Source organism: Zosterops lateralis (assembly GCF_965231275.1).
Source record: "Zosterops lateralis genome assembly, chromosome: 15".
In the NCBI taxonomy this organism is placed as follows: Eukaryota; Metazoa; Chordata; class Aves; order Passeriformes; family Zosteropidae; genus Zosterops; species Zosterops lateralis.
The window spans coordinates 12,260,523-12,284,535 of NC_139775.1; the positions used below are offsets into that span (position 1 = coordinate 12,260,523).

A 24,013-nucleotide genomic window follows, 5' to 3' on the forward strand; every position below is an offset into this window, starting at 1 on the left:
TTTAAGTAAGCTGCACACTCCCATATTTCAAGGCATCAGAGATGATTTCACAGGTGCTAAAAGTGAAGCACTTTCCATGAGATAATAAACAACGCGCTGTCTCAAAGAATTGTGAAATGTCTCACTCAGAAGTGAAGGATCCATTAATTACTGGGGCAGTGCCATGTATTTCATGAAGAGCAACTCCATTTTTAAATGACACATTTTAAAGCACACAGGCTGTTCTTTGAATTTTAAGAAAATGATGGTCTTAAATATGGTTATATTCAGAAATTTCCTTGGGACCCAGGAAAGCCTGTCTGCTGCTCCCCAGGAAGTGGAGGCACAGCAGAAGACACCTTCCAACAGGAACCACTCTAAATCATCCTGCCTTGTGACCACAAGATCTAGAGGTAGATCAAGATCTAAGGTTAATGAAATAAAATAAAATAAAATAAAATAAGGTAACTGCAATCTTTAGCTTTATATTTTGCAACAACTACATGTAGGTTCTTTCTTGAAATGAAATATTTTTGTAACTAAACACTGATTGATTTGAATGTAAATTTATTATTAAAATTGTATCTGTCGTTATAGAAAATTTGTCTTTTTTTTTTTTTTTTTAATGACTGAAAATATTCAAGTATGAAACTGTTTACTTGGCTGTAAGGCTGGGCTCCTTCCTTGAGTGAAAAATAAGAAATTGCTACTAAATTAATTGCAAAACAGCATTCAAAACTTACTCCATTTTTCTTATCAACAAATGATATTCCAAGTTGTTTGCCTCCTTCTCTAAGCTGATTCATTCTCTGTGATCTCTTTATTATCCCAGTAATTTTCCTTGAGTTCTATTCATGTTGTGACCAAAAACCACATTCTCATAATTTATTTCCATTGATTAAAGATTATTTTTTTCTGATGAAAATTTCTTTCTGCTTCTTTGATGGGTCACAGGATAGAAAAGGTGAGAACAAAGAATCACACAGAAATTTCATGTCACACTCTTGTATCAGTGAAGATACCAACATGAGATCTAATATGCCAGCCCAAAGAAATTATAGGAAAATAAAGCTTTATTACCCCAGCTGTGGATCAGTGCAACAGAGATATCTATAACTTCTGTACTGACCCATGAGTTACAAAATGGGCAATTCAGAAAGCAAGGCCTTATTGGAAAGCATAGATGGATTAAATTAAATTAAATTAATTATCTGAAAAATTAAATATCTGAACTAAGACCTACATGATTTAAGACAGGGCTTAGTAATTGAAAACTTTTGCAGTGTCAAATTGTGTTTCCTGGCAAGGTGAGCCCTAAATGAGCAGGGGTTCCTCTCAGACAGCTGGGAACCATCAGAGCAAGGAGATGATGGGGCTGTGACCAGTGCAATGCATGGCATCCTCTGACGCCAGATTTGGCACGAGCAGGAAGGGAATGAGCTTCAGCCAGCCTGTCAAACCTCCCTGCAGAGGAGTGGGAGAGCTGAGCTGACCTGGAAACCAGCACTGCTGGACTGGACTGCAAAACCTCTGCACTGACTTACAACAGGATTGTCTGTGCTTGCAAATCCAACTCACTGCTAAAGGTGCTGGCAGGCAGCAGGACAGTTACATGAGGATATCCATGTGCTACATGGAAATGGAATTCTTGCTGCTGAGTCACTGAACTAAGCATAATAATGTGTATACCACAAACGTATACACATAGAGGACCCACGAATTAAGGCAAATTTAAGTCACTTACTAGTCAGAAAGTATTTACTAATTTTGGAAATACTAACCAAAAAGGACTGCCCAATCATACACAGCTGGTAATTATTTTTGTATATACCTTTATTTATATATATTATATATTTATATATAATTTTTATATATAATATATATTAATATATAGTTATAATATATATAATATAATATATAATATATATATTTATAATAATATATATAATATATATTTATATATTTATATATACCTTTATTTAACTAAGGTGTGATGTTAGTGACATGAAACTGAGTGGCCCACCTTGTTATCTCACTACATGTTCACTCTATGTTCAAATTTAAGAATTTGTTTTTGAACAAGGTAGAGATGGAGAGTCCACACTTTCTCTAGATGCAGTATCCATTTGGTAGCTGAGGAATTCTCATTGAAATCTGAATGCAGGGTATTCTGAACTTGCTTCCATCTTTGCCATGTGCAAATGCCTGGACTGGCTCTAACTGGGAGTATGGCAACAGAAGGATAACTTTGCGGGGACACCATCCTTGTCCAAAGGTAATTCAGGCAAATTTTAGAAAAGTATCTTTCTCCAGTAGTTGCAATACTGTTTTGCTTAATAAACTACACAAAACAGTCAAATAAATCAGTCGAACACTGATTGTGTGGCATAATTTTTACATTCGTTTTTAGAATATCATATTTCTTTGAGACAATAACTGCCCAAGGTGATGGAATGGTCAGACTACCTGTATAATTATATCCCTGAAAAGTCAGTCCAAAGCCTGACTGATGAGTTGCTCCTTTTGGTTTAGTGCAAGAAAGGCTTACTGTGAAACTGTGGGAACTGGTGTAGGGCACCCAGCACCTACTGGAATGGAGCAAGGGGACAGGGAGAGAGAGAAAGAGAGAGAAAAGAGAGAGAGAAAGAGAGAGAGAAAGCTATCACCCTGTCTCACTGCCCACACCAACCTTTCCTAACCCCTTCCCAGAAAGATCCAGAGGCTCTACAGAGAGGTACTGGGAAATCAAGTTTTTATGATAAAATACTGCTCTGGCCTAGGATCTGCCAAGTTTTCTGATTTTCCAGATTTCCCAATTTCTTAACAGCTGAAAATCTTTCACTAATGTTATTAGGGTTTTTAAGTATTACATGCAGCATGCAAAGCCTTTGCAAAGCTACAGGAGAAATTGTTTCTTCTTTCTTTCCCACAAAAATACACATAAAACCCAAACAATCTTCTGAAATAAAGAAGATTATAGAGTTTCTATAAATTAATACTATGAATTCCCCTTCTTGGTTCTTTAGTTTACTACTTGATTTTACTAAATGCAGGTCGCTGGCAGCGAAATCTTAAGGCATTATTTAAGCAAAAATGTAAACAAAACCCATAGTCCTGAGAGGAGCAACCCAGATTTCTATCATGGCAAGGATGGCAACTAGAAAAACTAAGAAAACTGCGATTAAAAAAAATATATATGTATTTTAAAAAAATACAGCACTAAGCCTTCAGGTGCAGAGACAACTTTCAACAGGCGATTTGAAGGAAAAGAAAGAAGTTAACTCGATCCAACCTCCTTAATAACCAGATGTTTGCAATCATCAAAAATATACCTTTAGCCGAAACAATCTCCCCCGTTCCAGAGCGCTCCCGTTTTGCAGGAGCATTTACATAACAATATGTGACATCTGAAACGCTTAAGGCCACCAAGCATGGCAGGACAAATTACAGTCATTTTTCAAGCCGCTGTGCGAGGCGCGGGCGCCGGGCAAGCACGACCCGCGTGCGGCAGGGCTGGGAATGCTGCCCAGGCTCCTGGGATCCCTGCTGAGCCAGAGGTGAGGGAAGCAGAGCTCCTTACCCGCCGTAGGCTGGGATGGGAGGAGGGGGAGCTGCTGCTCGGAACGTGTTGTACACCGTGCGGCCTCGGCCTCGTAGGTGGGCACCTCTGTACGCGGCAGCTGCGGTCGCAGCAGGGTAGGGAAATCCTGGCACTGCAGAGGGAAAGAAAAAAGAACAAACCAGGGATTAGTGTGCAATGTCCACATTCTGGAGCAAGCAGTGGGCCTTAAAAACAGCCCTGCCTGTAGCTGGACAAGGGAGTCACCAAAGAGTTTTAACTCAAGTTTTGACGCGAATCTCCGCGCGCGAAGAGCAGGCGGCAAATTGGGAATTTGGAATTTGGATGGCGGCGCCACATACAGCTCTGGATTTCTCAGAAGACACTATATTAAATGGAGTGTTGACTGGTTCAGCCAACACTGCTGCCAGGAGACTCCCGAGGTCCAAGTTCAGGCTCAGGTTTATAATGTCAGAGATATTTGCATCACATTATTGCATCTGTCTTCCAAAGTCAGCCCTGTTTTGAGTGGGGGTGAGACATTAGAGACTTAGGTGATCTCCAGTCATCTAAATTATCCAGTGATTCTGCCAATTGAAAAGAGCTTTGCTTTTGTTCAAGAGTTGGATTATTAACCAGCTCTTGAGTGTGTAATAATGGAAAGAGATTTTCCTCTCTTTTCTCGTTTTTCAGGGTTGCACCGTGTACATAAAAATACTTTTCAGTCCTTGAAAAGCAAGAGTTGTACACCTTAGAAATACATCTGAATCCACATAATATCCAGACCAAACAGAAATAACTTAATCATATAACAAAGAAATTAACTCAGACATTTTTATATTGTCATTGGAACTGAGAAAATTAATTACCATTCCATGTGAGACTTAAAATATTTTAATCAGAAATTGAACGGTAATACAGTATTAGAGGCCTTCATTCTGTTAAACTTCTCTCTTGATAACTTTTTAATTGAAAAAATAATAATGAAACCCTGAAACAACAAACAAAATTTCCCACTTTGTTTCATCTGCCAATTTTTAAAGCAGTGTTTTATTACTTCATTTCTCCTTTGTACTTATATTGCGTGTCAGTGTTAGAACACGTATTTCATGAATGAATTCATCAGTGAGACAGATAAAATCAAATCCAGCTCTGTTGGCAGTCACGTTACATCAGATGTGCTTCATTGTGTTCAAATTTTTTTTCAATATGTAAATAAAGAAATAAACCAAATATTGCTTAGCAAAGCATTAATAAAAACAAGTAAATGGAAATATCGATGTATAAAAAATTTTAATTCGAAATATGAATTGATTTCAATCCTCATTTAGCATCAAGTTTTAAAAGAAGCCTTGAATTTGAAAAAAGGAAAATGAAAAACATTCCCAACTTTTAGGCCTTGCTGGCTGTAATTTGTAACGGCAAATACTGTAATTATGGTGATTTCTGTATTACTGCCTTACTGCTGTGGCTTTGGGGCTTTTCTAGGTCCTTCTCTCTGACAAAAAGGTCACACAGTAATTCTGCAAAGATTTACATGCCTGTGATACAGTACAAACCAACCTTATGGCAATGTAAATAAATTAGAACAGTCTCAGAAAGTGCAAATACCATATTTTATAAGAAGTATAAAAGGAATGTGTCAAAATTAGAAAGATGAACATGCAGAACTCAACATTCTGATGATAACTTTGCAAGCAACTTCATTTAAGTCTTAAAGGAATTGTACTGGAAAACATTTTTTTTAAAGGAAAAACAACATATCCATCAGCTCTGTGAAATATGGACGCTGTAAGTACTTTTGCATATTTGACAAGATTGAGAATTGACCAGTGTAAATAGTGACAGAATTATGACCTGCTGCTGCAACCATGTAACTTCTGTCCTTTTCCTTTCCAAGTATACAAAATTAATAACACTAATACAATATGCAGAGGAAAATGCAAAAGATAGTTTTAAATAATGTTCAAAGAACTCCAGACCTACACACTCCCTCCAGTCCTACAGCTTTTCTTTTCTTTCTTCATCTGGATTTTGCTCCTTTGCAGTCACAGGTATTGGACTGGATGGAGAACTGATCTAATCCGGTGCAGTTATCTTTGTGTAAGAGTGATGTTCTGCTGCAATCTACCTGCCTTGGAAAAATCACTCCTTTCCAAACAATAGGTATTTCTAGAAGTAGGTTTCCCCAATAAATTGATTGTTATTTTGTGTCTAAAAAAAAAAAAAAAAAAAAAAAAAAAAAAAAAAAAAAAAAAAAAAGGCAGATAGCTAAACAGAAACAATCCAACAAATCAGTGCTCAGAAAAGTTTGCTTAAGCAAATGGGTGGAAATGGATTTGAGAGAATGGCCAGGAAAAACTGATATCTGAAATGGTGGACATGTTAAATGACGAACTGTAGCCTCTAGGGACACTCTTAAACTGTCAAAATTAAGAGAAATTTTACTGACCTAAATGTCAATTACAAAAAAAATCCCAAAAAACAAAAACCCAACCAACCAAACAACCACCCCAAAAAAAGAGTCAGCCTTAAAATTTCTTCACTTGCATCTGTAATTTTCTAAATATTGATGGAAAACACTAAATATTGATAAAAAACACTTTCACAAGAAGAACAGAAGTGATAGAGAAAATCTAGCTAACTCAAAAAACAGCCCAAGCTCCAGCAAGGTAAGATATGTAACATCACCGTGGGCTTGCAAGTCATGGTCTGGAAAGTCCTGCCCAGAGATCATTTCCAGTAATTAATTCTTTGTAATGAATATCTATGTTTGGCAATATTTACAGCAGTTGTTCTTTTGGAGTCCTAAGGAATGAATTAAAACCAACTGGAATTGTGGGGAGACTCTGAGGAAATGCCTCTGTGAATGAATGAACTCCCAGTGTGGTTTGTGAACACTTTTTCCTTTGAATTGTACCATTCAACTCAGCTTTCACACAGACATATTAAGATACATATTTAGCAACAACTGATCATTCAAAAATTCTCTTTATTCTTCATGGCAGTCACACCTTGGAAACAATTACAAGGAGGATCACTGACCTCAAATCTTTGACAGTGAATGCTTTCCTCAAAAAATGTCACTGGAAAAGCAGAGTGCCCCTATCAATGAATGAGTCAAAAATAACTTTTTTTAAAAAAATTATATTTTTATGAGAAAAAAGGCTTTCCCTTAACAAAAGAGGAAGAGAAGGAAGAAAACAGACAGAGCAGGGAGTGACTTAGTCTATAAGAGTTTACCAAATCCAAAACCTGTAAGGGAAGCTCAGCATTCATAAGAGATGCTAAGACACGATAGTGATTTTTTAAAAAAAATAATTTTCAAAGGATCTGCAACACAAAAGATGAGTTTGAATGAGAAGCCTGAAGTAATGTAATTGTTTTGCTATGCTTGCCTTGCATTGGTCTCTTAATAAAGTCACAGAGCATAAAATGTCTAAAGTAAAGCAAAGCACTAAAAAACTTAGGATGCAATTAGTGGGAGGCAGAGCAGTGAGGTGCAGCTCTGTCAGGAAGAGGATCAGATGTGATGGAAACTAAAAATGGAACTAAGAGTGGTGGCCTTGCAACACTTCACAATCAAGTGAGGTCTAACAGTTGAATTTATTCACAACAGAATGATATCAATCCCAAAAAAAATGATTTCAATCAAAAATTGACTGAAAATCAGAGTATCTGAAAACACACTTTCTATTGTCAGGTAGTAATATTAGAGGTTGAGATGAGAGGTAAAATAATCAACAGGTTTTGTTGCCCTGGATTTGAGTTCAGAAAAAAAAAAAAAAAAAAACACCATAATGCTCCTTCAGCCCAACTGAGAAATCAGATGGGTAGGAATATGTAATAACCACAAAATTTATTTTGCTACCAACTTTTTAATATCCTCACCCCAAAATAACCAGCAGAAGTGGCAGCATTAGACCACAACTGAAGAATGGACTTCATAAAAAGAATTTTATGAAAAGGGCTGTCCCATCAGGAAGCATTAAATGCTATTAACCAGTCCCAAAAGTAATGAAGATAGTAGCCAGGAGGGGTAGAGGTTTTAACGACTTACAGTTTGTAGGTCAACCTTCCTTAGTGCCTCAGTGCCAGGCTGCTGAAACTCAGTCAGTGAAAATGCCACTATAATGGGGCTGAGAACGTGTTTGACTCTCAGCAGGGAAGCATCTGAGCCCACTTCTAAGCAAGAGTGGCTTAAATTCATCAAAGTAATTTGATGACTGGAATTCTTCTGATCTGTGACTGAGAAAAGGCAGATTTCTCCAAGTGCGTGTTGATGATGGGAGGTGATAATACGGGGTTATAAAAAGAAAGACTTCTCTAAGGACAATGTATAACCAAACATCAAGCCATAGAAAACAATTTACATTTTCATCTAATGGTCCCATCCATTCTATAGATACTCATTCAGCTATTCAAATATGAATGAGAATTCAACCACAAAACTAAGCTCCTACAGTCACTCAGCAATTTTAAATTTTCCAAGTTAAAAAAATTAGAGTATAAATAATATGCTGTAGAAATACTTGGCTTTCATAAATATAATTAACCAAAATCATACAAATCATCTACTACAGCCTAAATGAAATTATTTTAAGAACATCATGCTGGTAAGATTTCTTCTTTGAACTTGTTTGTACTATTTTTTTATAATTATTTTTATACTTACGATTTTAAACTGTATTATTACAATGACTATTGTCTACAAAGTTTTCTCTTCTTACACTTTGTAAAGGTGGAATCACTGTTACTTCAGTGACCTTCAATTTAGATCGCAAACATGAAATATGGCCAGCAAACTGCCACATTTAATCAAATAAAAAGGCCTCTGGAATTAACAGGATTCATGGTAGCATATCAGCAAAATTTAGATAATGGATGGTTTTATAGAAAAAGCAAATATAAGCATAAGGAAGAAAAAGTTAATCTTTGAGTTCACAGATGAAATTTAATCAAATTTTAATTTTTCCCAGAGGATGCAATATAAGCATTTATTTTACTAATTTTTTATTAAATGAAGATGACAGGGAGGTGCCCTTTGTAGGCACCACATCTCAACACAGGCCTGGCAAAACAAAGGCCGAAGGAACAACAAAAAACTCGAGTTCCCAAAAATAGGGAGGAATATAACCTGGCAAAAAAATACTTAAGGGTTATACACTGCGTATTAAAGTTTTAAAGCTTTGGGATAGATGAAAGAGCAGCAGATGCAAAAGACAACAGGGGGCAGATTTTGTATCAAAGCCATAAAAATATACAGCCACTTTAATGGGCAATTATTCTTCACATTTGTGCTGCGGTTTGAATTTGTATGAGGGCGCCATATGCCCCAAGAAAGGTGTGCCATCAAAATGGATGAGCAGATCTACCTCTCATCACTCCTAATCTCTCCTCCTCCGCACAGAGTAGCGGGTCACCTGCCACCAAGAGTTTTGCAAATGTTTTATGGTGAGGAATTTTAATGCTACGTCGTGTTGGAATCGGTTTATCGCTAATTTACTGCGGCACAGTTTAACTGCTGGAAAGACAGGCAGACACATTTACATTATTCCCAGAGTTCAGGAGGAGCCCCCGTTGAGGAAACACAATAAATTAAAAACAAAGAGATATAATGGGTAGCATGCTGAGAAAGGCTAAGCAGAATAATCTATATGATATTATCTCAGATTTCAGGAATGGAATCAGCAGTTTATCCCAATGTGTGCTGTGTTTTCCCTTCACTGTAATAGTAATAAGTATTATTAAGTGGCATTCTTTGAAAGAATTATGAACAGTGAGCTAAAGAGGATTTGTGCATTTAAATACACAGACCAAAGCACACTGCAAGCAAAATCTAAGCTCTGTTAATACAGATTTTAACATGAAAAGACATTTAAATTATATATAAATATATGTACATGCACGCACTTCAAATTCAGGGTAAAAAAAAATCTTTAGAAAGTTCACAGTGTTTAAAATTACAGGCTGATAATGCGTTTCTTCACCTGTCACTGTTGTGAGATGATTTTCCCTGGGATCTGGTTGTGAATTAACTGCACTGAAAGGAAATTTCCTGTATACACCAAACACAGTCACAACTGGTCACTTTTATTTCTTTCACAAGCTATTTAGTTTTTGAATCATACTTAAAATTATATACCAATTATTTCCTTACTATTGTAAAAAAAATACAGGCCAGTATTATACACTGTTGTTTAGGAATGAATAAATCTGTATTTTGGAGAAACCCATACTTATAGAACATTCTCATTTGAAATGCATTAAAAAGGAAAACAAAAATCTCTAATTAATGTACAAGTCTAATCACCATTCTCCACATGGAAGAGTAATTTTTCACTGTTCATTTGCTCAGTGTAATCTCAAAACTGACATAACAGAAAAGCAATGGCCTATAAATCTGCTCTCATTTGTTTCTTTAATATTCATATTCCATTGAACTACAGCTGCTTGTTGCTGCAGTCTATTACAACATGCAAAACTGTCGATAAAAATATTATGAAAGGCAAGATGTGTTTCTTCATGGCTCTGTGTGCCATTTATTTGGAAAAAAAATAACAACAAATGACTCATGGATTGTCCCTTAGTTTGCTGCACGCCGGGCGATTAGTGATTAATTACCTTGCTGCAAATTGACATGGCACAAGGAAATTGACACAGCTCTGATTAATTAACTTTTTTATGCAAGACAGTTACTTACAAAACACTGCACACTGTAATTGAATCCCTTTACACAACACTACTGCATTAAGTTTCCTGTCAAATCCAAATTAGCACCAAATTTCACGTAAATGTGGTGAAACTTTTTATACTGACGTACATGTAGATATTTCTAGAAAGGGGACAGACAACTGCTTTAAAACATTGTTTTCAAATATTTCAGCCTCAGACATGGGAAGAATCGGATTTTTGGATTATTTCATACCAAACTATAACCAAATGCACACACAAAAAAAACCACCTCATAAACTAAATATCTCAGTAAAAAGCAATCTACTATTTATTCTTATGTTAAATTATAGGAAGACATTTAATTGTTCAAACAAAACCTTTCATTTGGTTATCTTAAAGTTGCTTTCAGATCTAATTGATCTATTACTTCTATGACTTCCACATATTAAATTCTTTGTAATTATTTTAAGTCTAGATGGAACTATTCTTTTTGTTTCATCTCTTCTCATGTACCAAAAACCAAACCACCACTGGTTTCTCTGTACATTGCTACTGTGATATGCCATTAATTTACAACCTTCTGAGCAAAATCTTGGTGCCCAAGCCTGGAAACTGTCTCATCTTCCTTCCTAAGCTTCTCCCACATGAGGGTGACTGACCATTGGCACAGCTGCCCAGGGGGGCTGTAGGATCTCCATCCTTGGAGATGTTCATGAGCTGTTTGGGAGCCAGCTCCAGGTTTGCTGCTGGAGCAAGGCACGGACAATATGTTCTCCAGTGCTCCTTCCAGCCTCAGCCACTCAGATTTGGCCATTTAGTGATTCTGTGGTTATCAGAAATTCCCTTATTCCCCATCCTTCTTTAACTGGATTGCATATGCAGCCACCTGACATCTCCCCAAGACATCAAGGAGTTTCCAAGAACAAGCAGAAGAAAATGAAGCATGTGAAGGGAAACAAAGGAAAGAACTGAGAACTCTTTGTAAAGCTATGTAATGACACCAACCTACAACTTTGAATTTAAGAAAAAAAAAGCTATAACTGGTGGTCAGATCACTTATGATGCACTTAAAATCAAAATGAGAGTACTGCAGAGCTGAAATTACGAATAGTTGAGGTACAAAGAACAGTTGGCTTTTCACAAAGAAAGCAACTCAAAAAAAAGGAAAAGTTCAGGAGGTAAAAAAGCACCCAGGGCACAAAGGAAAAGAAACAGCAGAGATCAGAGAAGACACGTTTGATCTTAAATTAAAGAACAATCTTCAAATATAGATGATCAAAGTGATCAATATCTTGTCTGGTGTTCCCAGTTATTGGACAGCTATAAGTCTCAAGGAAATGGAAGAAATCCCCTGTGTCTAACAAAGAACCATTTCCAAGACAAAGGAAAAAGGCCATGGCTGTGGAAAGCTGGATGAAGAGAAGCAATGCCACAAAGAGATGACAAAATTTAGTAATTTGAATATCCATGAAAGTCAATTATATAGTGACAAGGAATACTGTTTGCATGACACAAGGATTCCTAAAGCTCAACAGAATTATTAATCTGTAAAAAGAGCACTGTCAGAATGCATTGGGAGCAATCTATGCAGGAAGCAATGGAGGAAAAACCCAGCTGTTAACCTAATCCAAACCATAAAGGAAAAATTGTCAAAACAAAGAATGGCACCTGCAAAGTCATACTGATACTAAAAATGTTAATTCCTAAAAAGCACTTATTATCTGTGAAATTCAGGTCGAATTTTGCTGTACACACAAAGGTTCCAAGAGCCACGGTTCCTTAACAATCATCACAAAATAAACTGACAAAATGGTGTGTCTTTATTTGAAACCAAATCTTACAGGCTAAGCTGAAAAGCACAAAATTAAGAGTTTTCTATCTGCCAGACAGGATTTGATATGTACAGTGAGCACTGTGGGTGACACAGCAGAGAGGTTATAGGAGGGAAGGTGGCACCCAGAACTGTGCTCCAATTGTCTGATGTGTAATTGCATCACAGAACACGATGCAAGCTAATACTGAATGCAATTCCCACTATGTAAACATAATGTACATAGTAAATGGAATTACTAAATGTAATTCTCACTATGTAAATATGATGTACATAGTAAATGGAATTACTGCTTGTAATTCTCAGTATTTAGCTGCATTCTGAGAGGAGTAAGTCCAAACAGTCCTATTGCCCTAAATCACAGGCCAGTCACCAGTGCTGCCAGTGGCCAAGGGCTGCGTGTCCACCAACAGCAGAACACCAAGGGAAGGCATCTGAGTTCCCAACTGTCCTTGGCCACACACAGTTTTAATTATTTGAACTAAAGGACAGAGATAATCTCCAAAATTTACTGTCTTTCCAGCTATCTCCCACTACCCACATGTAGGGTTTTGTATAAGTGGAAAAAAAAAATCAGTGACACAAATCAGAACATGTCACTCTTGCCAAAATTCCTAACCCTGCTAGTTCAGACACACTGCTCCAGCACTAAACAGGTCAACAGAAGAATGAGGGTAAACAGCAAGGCCCTTAACAACACATTTGTGGGAGTGAAATGAAAGCCACGTTTACAGATTTTGGACACACACAATGTATTTTAGTGATTACTTATAAGTGACCAGTTTAAAATATGGATAGGCAGGAGGTAAAATGTGATTTATCCTGAAAATAGTTGCAGAAAAAACAATGTGGACTGATACAAAGCATCAGAAATGCTGTAGGAGGAATTTCAGGCAAAACAAGCAAATAAACAACCCCCCAAAATAATAATAATAATAATAATAAAACCAAAACCTAAAACAACAACAACAAAAAACCCAAACAAAACAAAACAAGAATAACCTAAAGAGGTTGACTTGAAGTTAAAAAACAGGATGATACTTAAATCAAGAATATAATGCAATGCATATGAATACAGTTTTACTCATTTTTTTAATTCTGTACTATCTTTATCTTACTTGAAAACCAGTGGTGTTATCCAGAGCAAAGCCCAACACAATGGGAGAGGACAGGGTATAAAAACCATCTAAAGACATTTCAACATGAGATGACATCAACATTTCTTTACACATCTACACATTAGGGAGGGAATTATGGAAAGCCATTCTCTTCCCACTTACTATTGGTATCTTTATTTAAGCTTTCACTTAAACCCACTGTATTTAATATACAAACAGGAAGCACATTTTTCTTGATTGCTATTGGGTGATTCTCTTCATAAATAAAGGTAATTAATTCAGGAAGACAAACAAAAGATAGCTTGACCCCTAAATTTTCAGTAATAAGGTTTTTGTAGCCTGGAAATCATATATGGGATGGCTCTTCTCAGATTAATGGACATTTCCCTTTGGCAGGATTTTTGGCAGGAACTGCAGCCCTACAATGGTTAATTTGGTTAATTGATGGCCCAATCACAGCCTCCTTTGCGGGGGTGCTCTGTTTCCTACAAAGCAACAAGAAGCAGACAAAAACACCAAGGTGTAAATACAATGATCTGATATATATTTTATTGGTGAAGTGACCTCCCATTCCAATTCAGCTTAAGAGAAAACAGACCAATTAAAATGTGAGTTTTCAGAACCTGTCTACACTCAATTCAGAAATAAATAATTTGTGCTGGCAAATTATTTATACCACATGAATACCCACTTTTTAAACCTGACCCATATTCTAATTCAAAATGACAAGGTGGCCAAACAGTCAAATGAAGAAAAAACTACAATAATAAAATCAGAACAAATTAATCGTTGATATCATTGCAAAATATGTCCACTTGGATTGGAGGAGGTCAGTCATGACTGACACACAAAAGCCAGAGAAGGATACACCAAGTGCCAGCAGCATCCACCCTGCAGCTGCCTGGAGTGGCAGCGAGCTGCCATCATTACAATATAATTTTCAAGTAATTACATGTGTGCAACAGATTAAGCCTGAAAAAATCAACAGAATCAAGGTTTCCAACCCGAACGCTTCCACTAATGATTTGGCTCACAAAAGCACTTTGAATCACCTTTTGAAAATTTTTATTTTCCCCGTGTAATTTTCTCGGTATTGAAAATATCCCGGAACGTAATAGAAATGTCAAAGGTCTTCCTTCAATCCATTAGTAACGCCACAGGAAAATAAAAAACCTGGAATGTCTTCACTGAAACAAGCAACATGAAAATAGTTTCATACAGCAGTTTTTAGGTGGTTTACTAATATTCATAAACCAAGTAACCTATTTCTAAGGCAAGGACATACTGCATAGACAGCCTGACTTAATTTTCTTTTCTGTAGCACAATGAGTCCTCAAATACACTAAACTCAACTGTTGCATGTGCTCTTTATAAATATAAAATTTATATTTATGATTTCCCCATTTATTCTATAAGCAAGATCCTGAACTGTCCTCCATCGGTGAATTAAAACAAAGCATCCGCAGGAAAAAAAATCTTTTTAAAATTAGGACGTATGTCTGCTGTATGTAAGTGCTAATATTTTCAATAGAGAATAAAATTCCCACATCATGTAATTAATACTTTATATTTGTCCCACAGATTTTCCTTCTCTCCTAGCACATAATGCATGGAATAGCAGGAATATTGGGATAATTTTGGGACACTTCTAATGTCTGCTCTGAAGGAATGAAACGTGTTTTCATGATTTGCTTTAAAAAAAAAAAAAAAAAAAAAAAAAAAAAAAGCTCAAAACTTTAGCCTTAAAAAGATTTCTTGTCAAAAATATTACAGGACCAAAGGTTTCCAGGGAATTTTCCAAAGGAACTGCCTTCCCACCTTTCAAAAACATCTCATCTTTGCCTTGTTGTTTCCTGATCGCTCATAAGCTAAAATCCCAGGGCAACATAGTTTATTGTTTTAATATCTGTCTGACGCAAAGCAAAAGTATTCTCTGGTGAGTGCTTTTCTGTCATATGTACTTCTGTGAAAGGAATATCAATATAAATAAGATGTTCTAGGGCATATCATGGGATTATGAGCTTGGCACTGACTGAATTCTGTTTAAAAATAGTTGAAGCAATAAATAAAAAAAAAATCTTTACTGATATTTTGAGGATGTGAGCTTGAAGAGCATTGGGTTTTAAATATTTTAATTATAAAGGGGGTTATGCTGTTTTAGTATGAATAGAAAATGAGCGCTCAAGTCCATAAATGGGACAAACAAAATGAGAGGAAATAATATTCATAATTTAAACAGTTAAAACAATAAAATTCTATTCTAATGGTACAATGGACTGTGAACTTACTTAGTATTAATTAAACTCAATGTAATGGCATTTTCTATATTGAAATGAATAACCAGTGATCTGGAAATTCATTTAGACCATTAGGTTAATTACAGAAACCGATGGAAGTTTTATCAGACAATTACAATTAAGGAACACGAACAGTGTGGGATGGATTTATAAGCATTTGTACCACCTCAATCATTCTTGCTGAATTCCAACCGCCACTTCTTCCAAAACTGTAATCGATATATCAATTAAAAAATGGGCCATCGACTTCATTTGCCCTTGAGTATGATAAAATAAAATTAATTAATATCGGATTTTGCATTTTCATATTTTTCTTCTTTTAATTCCACCACTTGATTGCAGTATGAAAGATTTATTTAGGAGCTGATAAGCAGGCTTACTGAAGATGAAACAACTCCAACATTTAAGGAATCTAAGCCAAAATTGACTTCAGTTTAAAATGTACTCATCGAACTCAAGGCAAAATTCTCTTTTATGGGCATGCTAAACATTTGGGAAATAGAGATGTTCATCTGCACATCATTCTGAACAAAGGCATGGAGAAACTTAAAATATTTTACCATACAAGTGAGCTACCCATGCTAACAGTGAACCATCCCTTCAATGTGTGCTCACAAAAACCCACTAGTAGCTACACACTCAATAACTCGAGTAACTTAATGCTTACTTGAGCTAAGATAAAACCTAAAAGTTTCAGAGATCAAAGTGCTGGTTTAGAGAGTAAAAAATATTTAGCTGCCTTTGAATTTCCCATTAAATTTTCAATCCCATCTCTCTCCCGTTGCTCGCCAAGGGTAGGCACAGCTGGACATTCCTGAGGGATGGGATGGGCAGTTTGAGGTCAGGGCTAGGCGAGCCCAGGAGTGCTGGGAGCACAAGGATTTCTGCTGGAAATGCATCTCCTCTTCCACACCCTGCCACAAAGGACAGGGACACGCTGGGAAGACAAGGGACAACAAACATCACTTCCAACAAGAGAGGTTTCCACTGCCAGCACATTCAGGCATTGAACAGGTGACCCCATGAAATTGTTCAATCTCCATCCTCAGAGGTGCTCTGGTGCAACCTGGTCCTTCCAACCTGAATTATTTGACATTTCTACAACTTCATATCTTCCTTCTTTGGCTCTCATGAGTTTCTACTTTATTCATGTTTTCAGGCACTTCTACATAATAGAAAAATGGGGGGGAAATAGGCACAAAACAGTTTTTAAAAGTTCTTGCATAAATTCAGATTTGTATTTTTGCCTTTTTGACCATACATACCCAGCCGTGTTACTGTCCTTGGCATAACAGTGATACAGACGTTCAGGAACAGATTTTTTTTTCTTCTTTTTATGAATCTTCCTTTTGTCCAGCAGGGTCTTAATATTCTCATGGATGCTACTCACATGTGGCTTCAATTTGGAAAAGTTCCAAAACTATTCTTGACACATTTCTTATTTACCAGTAGATACAAATTTCTTCAGGCTTTTAAAATTCCCTGTGGAAGCAACTATTCTAAAGAAGTGAGGATACAAAAAGAACTGGGTTTTTTGACTGAAACAGTCAAACTGTTTCATCTACTTTCAGTGAGATATGCTGGGCCTGTAGGAAGATTCCAGTGAGTGCTGACTCACTGGGATTTGGTGAACTCCAATCATTCCTGGCTGGATATATCTCCTTTCAATACTTGTCTGCATCCTGCATTATGGCAATGATGAAGGATTTAAGTGAAATCTGTGGTATCAGTTCTGCCCCTGGAGATGCCAGTCCTGTGGGAATCTGGAGCAGCCAAAGTTTCCTGCCTGGATTTCCTGGCCGTGGTTGTCACAGCACCTGTCCCACCCAGGGATTGAGAACATGCTGAAACTCTGCTTTCTGCACAAAAAATTATCTATTCCAACAATAGATGTGCAAATAAAAAACTGATCCAGGTCCCATCTTCTCCTTCAGCATAAGAGAACAGATGAGGCATGAGAGACTATTGCTGCTGATTTGTTCCACTGCTTGCAGAAGAAACAGCTCATTTCTTTCTGTATTATGCCAAGGGCCAGAAGTGATGGAAGGAAGCAGAGCCATGTTTCCATCTCCTGACACATTCAGAGGTGTAACTAATCATTGTGCTGGGAAATGTATAGTGTGATACATAAAATATATCCTGGAGAAATAAAATATCAGAAGGGAAAGAGTAGCTCCAAGAATTGCAGTCTGCTTTATGGTGAGCCAGTGGGTCAAAGTGCTCGGAGTCATCAGAGGTTACCAGTGGCCAGAACAATTACAAAACAAGAAGTTCAGTGAAAACCCAAGCTGGCCAAATTAAGAAAAATACATTTTACAACCATGTCCCAGTCCTTCATGCCTTATAACTCATGAACAAAAGATGAACACTCAAGTTAGACTTTGAAACAACACTTTGAAAAATGGGGACTATCCTCTTTCAAATATCAGAAAACTCCTAAATGCCATTAGCACTCTGTGAACTTCACAATGGCTTTAGAAAAATCTCAGCAGACTCTTTCCCTTCTGTTAAAACAATTACAAATTGAAAAGCCCTTAATTCTTACATTGCAAGCACTTGTAAAATATCACACAGTTACAATATCAGCAGTAAGAGAATAAACAATTAACAAATTATTCAAAAAGGAAAGCTGCAATATTGTTGTCTACATGGAATGATAATAGTACAATATTCATCTCCTAGGCACTGTTGACTTATCAGTTATAATTTCAATATTACAAAATGTGCACAAAAATGGAATATAGAAGATCTTTAAACTAATAAAAGAAATGAGACAAAAGTCAACCTTTGTTTCTATTCGCTTCTAGTGGAATTTCCTATAGAAATGAAGCTATTTTACATCTTTATTGAAAGTTTTTTAATAAGGAGCAATAAAAAACCTAATTACAATATTTAGTAATTGTAGTAATTTTGTGTTATTAGGAGTTGTGACCCTGTAGGGGAAACTGCATTTTGGCAAGAGAAAATTCTATACATAATGAAAGAAAAAATCGTGACTTGCCAACACACAGATTCAACAAAAGTGTAATAATTTCTACTGCAAGGGCTACCAGCAATGCCTGTTATGAAACTGTGTATTACACATTGCCCAGTGGGAGACAGATAGGCAAAGCTTGTTTATTTATGTATTTGGCATAATTGAAAACAAACAGGTGTTTGTTAGGATATCATTATTCAAGGAGCACCACTGCAAAATAAGATTTTTCAGCAGGACTGACTCGAGAGACATGATGGATACAGTGAACTCCAGAGCTCAGCTTGCTCACAGTGTCTCTTTGGGGAATCAATATTAGTGGAAATATCATCTGATGGAAACAGCAGTCCCACCAATAAAATTCCTGGGGTACAACTCAGTGAGACAATAGGAGCAACAGGGTGAACTTGTGAAAAGCTTTCAAAGAAGAACAATTTTCAGAAAATTATAACAAACACTGCCCCCTCTTCTCTAAAAGAGGCTCCCTAATAGTGAGATGAGTGAAATGTTTGGATCGTGTTCTAGGAAAACAACTGTCAGTCAAAAAGGAGGAATGCACTAAAAATGTCCAAAAGGGAGCATTATTTTAACTGTAAGTACTTCATATCTCTGTGTTACTACAAGAAGTAAAAAAACTGCTAGAGAAAGATGACATATTAAAAAATATTCTTGGAGCACCTGGAAGCAAATGCAGACTTAGCTGACAATTTAATTTGCAATTTAAAACACTTGATACATTTGGTTAGTTCACTATGCATTTGTAGATTCCAGACTCCTCATTTAAAGGGGATCCCATATGAATCCTGGAAAAGCAGCAGCTCCAGGGATGCCATTGATAACACTTGACATAAGAGAATTACATGACCATAGAGATGATCACTATGGAACTCTTTTGTCCTAATTCCTGGTTTTAATTTTAAAAAAATAATTATTTTAGTAGTCTAGATAAGCTCTGAGAGAGTAGAATTGCATTCTGGATTGAATACAATCTCCATAAAGAGCATATCTGATAATGCTGTTAAATCAGACCATGCATTTTCTTTACAGAGGATGACAATGAGCACAGAGCCAGGGCTGCTGTGTGCAGCAGGTCCTGCTCCTGCATTCAGCTCCAGGCTTCTCATCCCACTGGATGCCAGACTGAGCATCAGTGGTACCCTCAATCCAATCTAAAACACTCTCAGAAGAGCTTTCTGCTCAGAATTTCGGAGGACACATCTCGTCTCCACAGTTTTGTACAGAAAAATGGCTGATGGCAGCATCCATCACGTCAGCTTGTCTCTGCTCTTTTTATCAGGGCAGCTTTTTATGGCTCAAAATGCCCCTTTTCAGAAGGCTGTTCCTTTGGTAAAAAAAGACTTCATATCTAATTGTTTCCTGACCCAATCAAACAGTGGCATGGTAACAGACCATTTTGTGTTTTAAATCATATTTGTGAGCAGGACAGAAAAAACACAATTTCTACACAAAATGCAGAGCAGGCAACAGTACTGGATTCCAAAACCTGTCACTGTTACTGTAGAACTTTTGACCATTTCTGTACCATATTGCAATACAGGCATTTTTTCTTTCTTTTTTTCTCTTTTTAAAGTAAAGCATACTTCAAGAACAAGGATGAAAACACTCAATTATCTGTTGACATTACTTACACATGTTCATAAACACCACATTTACCTTAATGAGAGCCATTGGGAAAAGTTGACATTTTCAGGGGGCTTAATTCACAATTATTGTTCTTTTGTCACAAAAACAGAACAAGAAACGAGCCATAACACTAGCTTACTTGTGGATGTGTATACTAGTGAACTGGGGGCACTGTACACGGGAGATCCCTCCTGGTTTGCCTGGCACAGCAGCACCCTGCCTACAAGAAAGAGAGAGAGAGTGGTATCTGGTTTTGGAACACTTCAACTGGACCTCAATTTGCATCTCAACAACAGAAATCAAGTCACAACCGACCCGAAAAACCAGGGGTGCTTTTTGTCCTTTGGCTTCAGAGCAGGAAGAGCCCAAATGAGCAGTTTGACATTGGAGAAAGCAGGACACAGATGTGTGACCCCAGACACCAGCGCTGCTGCGGGAACCGCCAGCCCAGCCGCTCTCTGTCCCTGTCACCCTGCTTCTCCCAAAACTGCTGCCCACTCCCAAATCTGGGAGCACCCACCCACCCTCCCCAAATGGCTGGGATGAGGCTCCTGGAGCCAGCATGTGCAGCATTCCCAGCACAGGCATCAGACCTGCACATCACTCCCACTGCCACCAAGTGATCGCTGACACATCTCAGTTCAGTGGGTTTCCCTCAGAGGAATGCACAGATGCATTTGTGCAAATATATCACTTTCCAGTAAATAAGCTGAGTTCAGGATTAAGAACAAAACCAGATAAAACAAAACCTCTTTTTTTTTTTCAAAGAAATAAAAGTAAAAAGCAATAACCAAATCCATTTAAACCCACACTTTTGCAATGCTCGTTTTGAACAAATGACACAAGTTTAAGGTTATTTCCTTTTTTTTTTTTCTTTTGAATGAACTTAATTAAAACATGTCAGGTTTTCTTAAAATTGTATTTTAGCAGTCTTAGCTGAATACAGATTGAACATTGATCAGAGGTTGAAATAACTGTACTTTCAAACTAGGAAAGAAACTTCTTCACTGCTGGAACATAGTCCACCAGGAAAAGTGGGATATGAGATATCTGGTTTTGCAGATATATGTGCATATATCTGTATATACACACACAGGATTTTATACACCATACACTGACATGCCTCAAGCTGTCAGGATTTGTGAATCACACAATTCAAACCCATCAGATTTATATGGAATTTGTGAAATTTTAAATGCTGTGCATCGACATGCAATGGAACTGCACTGAGCTGAGCCCAATGTGTTTGGAAGGACAGGATTAATCACAAATGGGAGGCACATTTTCCACAGTATTACTGGAGCAATTCTCAACTTCCATTCACTGGGCCAGAGTTGTGTCAAAATGGATTTTAAAAAAACTTCTGCCATTAACCAGCGCTTTGACTGTTGCTTGCAGCTGTCACTTGAAGGAGAAATATTGGAAATACTGAAGAGTAATAAAATAATTCTTTTAATTTATGCAGTTTAACTGAGACTGTGACCACTGGAAATCTCATTAATTACTATGCTTCTAAGCTTCCCAGACAATAGCACAGACCTAACTAACAGGATTTAGAGATGCATGCTTTTTTTCCAGCTGTCCACAACTAATATAAAAGATAAAACATAAAACAAGCTCATTTAAGACAACACATCATTGACTGTATTGAGATCTCTCTCTCAGCCTTCAGCCCTTGTGTGGAAGCTGGCAAATAAACATGCAGCTATTGAGATCCTAATTACAAACAGGATTTTCAGGTTAAACACAAAATAAATGAATAAATAAGCCCTATCCACACGCTTGTTTGACCCCAGGAATGTGTGTGCTGGAATATGGATGAATTTAACACCACAGCTGACTCAAAACCTGAGCTACTGCAGGAGCCAGAGGCATTCATCCAGCTGAGAGAAACGCATTAGGAAAATCGGTCATTTTCATTAGGCTTTAAGAATAATAGAACTATAATGACTTTAGCATGCCTAGAAAACAGAGCAAAAGATTTTTGGAAGTCAAAGGTCACAGTTTATTTACATTATTTACCATAAATCCTAGATACACTTGGCTTCCTCCATGATCCATAGGTGTTTTCCTACTCTGTGTAGCCAAGATTCTTATATTTTTTCTCATTTCATCTCTTACAAATCTATTTTTCCTTATTCTAGTCATCTAATTTCTAATTAAAGTACTTCAAAACAGATGCTTTTTACATCTCTGCTACTAGAGTGTACTTAATTTCTTGAACAGAGCCTTCTAATTATATTTTGACAATCTGCCTTTGTACATAACATTAATACTGATAACTAAAACATTATTATTAGATTGTGTTAGAAAAAAAATGTAGAACTTTTAAAATCTACTTTAGTAAGCAAAGATCACTTCTCCTGCATACGATTTTTGTATTAAAAATATTTAAATTGCAATTCATACAACTGAGGGAAGGCTGAATTATTGACAGGAAGATCTAGGATAAACCTCAGAACACAGAAACAATCTATAAATTTCCCAATGGGGAAAAAAAAAAAAAAAAAAAAAAAAAAAAAAAAAATTCCTCCAGAAAACTTAATTCTAGTGTGATAGAATAAAGCATTTGGTGGGGGATTTTTAGGTGTTTTTTTGGTGTTTTTGGGCATTTTTGGGGTTTGTTTTGTTTTGGGTTTTTTTTAAGAAAGACGATTTTGATCTAAAGTTTTGAGGGCGCAGTGCCAGAGGGGACACTGAGGTGACCACCCTGGGGGCAGGGGCGCTGGAGAGACTCAGCCTCACCCCTGGAAACCTGGACAAAACCAGACTTCCCAAGATCAAAGACTATTCCCCCTCATCCTTCTCTTCCTCCACTGTTTTCTCCTCCAGCCCATGATTAGGAACATACTGTTTGATGAGGTCCTTTGCTGAAGCACCACGGTTATTTTGAGAAATAATTACTCTAAAAATAGTCAGGACTGTGAAGAAAAAAAAAAAAAAAAAAAAAAAAAAAGTGATGTGCAGTCATTAATATTTTTAGAATACTTAAAATTCGGTTCCCAGTGGTTTCGAGATCTCTGACTAAATGCTTTTCCACTTGTTTTTTCATACTTTCAAAAATAAGTTTTTTTGTGTATAGTTATTTACACGATGCAGATAAACCAATCTAGAGAAATACCAAAGTACTTGTGGTGCTGCACAGAATACTCACTGCCTCATGTAAAACACAGCTAAAAAAATCACTGCATTCCTGAAAGACTCAAAGAAGTAACACCAAGGATCAGCATGTGGACTCACCCGCTAAATTATAAAGGATTTTTAAACCCTTTCTGTTAAAAATAGCTTTTGACTGGGACCACTGCGTAGCCAGCATTACAAGCAGCTTAGAAGTCAAGATCTACAAATAGCTAAAAAGAATTTACACAATCAGCTGAAATCTCTGACAGTATTGTTTGAGGAAGCATAAATTGAAATAACATTTTCTGCAGAAATAAACGTATACCGTTAGCTAAAATCACGCTGTTGGGTGTGAATAACAATTTTACATTTAAAATCATGCTGTTGGTGTAAATTAACAATGGGGCAAGGCCTCGATGATGGGCCCAGCTCTCTCCTGTCATAGGAAGCAGATGAAACTTCCAGAAAGCTTTCCTGGTAATGATTTAAAGTTTATATACCAGAACAGAGAACCTGAGCCCAGAATGCACCACCCTCACTGTACACATGGCACGAGTGTCTTGGCTCATGAACCAAAAGTTTCCAATTTACAGTGCTGGTATTTATTCTCCAAGAATTTGGGTGGGAATTACGAAGAAGAAGAGGACAGAGTTTCTGATTGGGGCTTTGCTGTGGAACACAACAAACTGAGACACAGGGAACAAATGTTCTCCTCACTCCAGGAAGTCTAAGGAAGCACAGCTTCCAGAAAGCTCTTTGGAGAATTGGGAAGTGGCAGTGGGGCAGAGGTCTCTGCAGCATCCAGCTGCTGCCTGT

General features: G+C 37.0%; 1 protein-coding gene across 22 annotated transcripts in view; it reads right to left on the reverse strand.

The window, feature by feature from the left end:
• The window catches only part of RBFOX1 (RNA binding fox-1 homolog 1), a 1,119,155-nt gene that overhangs the window by 42,571 nt on the left and 1,052,571 nt on the right, over positions 1-24,013 (reverse strand). For 15 of the 22 annotated variants that reach the window (XM_083872230.1, XM_083872241.1, XM_083872249.1 and 12 more), the window contains 2 exons: positions 20,217-20,297; positions 3,560-3,692 (listed from right to left, as the gene is read on the reverse strand). In XM_083872230.1, coding sequence (XP_083728356.1) covers positions 3,560-3,692; positions 20,217-20,297 — 214 coding nt within the window. The remainder of the gene's footprint in view (positions 1-3,559; positions 3,693-20,216; positions 20,298-24,013) is intronic. The other 7 variants (XM_083872231.1, XM_083872250.1, XM_083872251.1 and 4 more) reach the window with 1 other exon arrangement.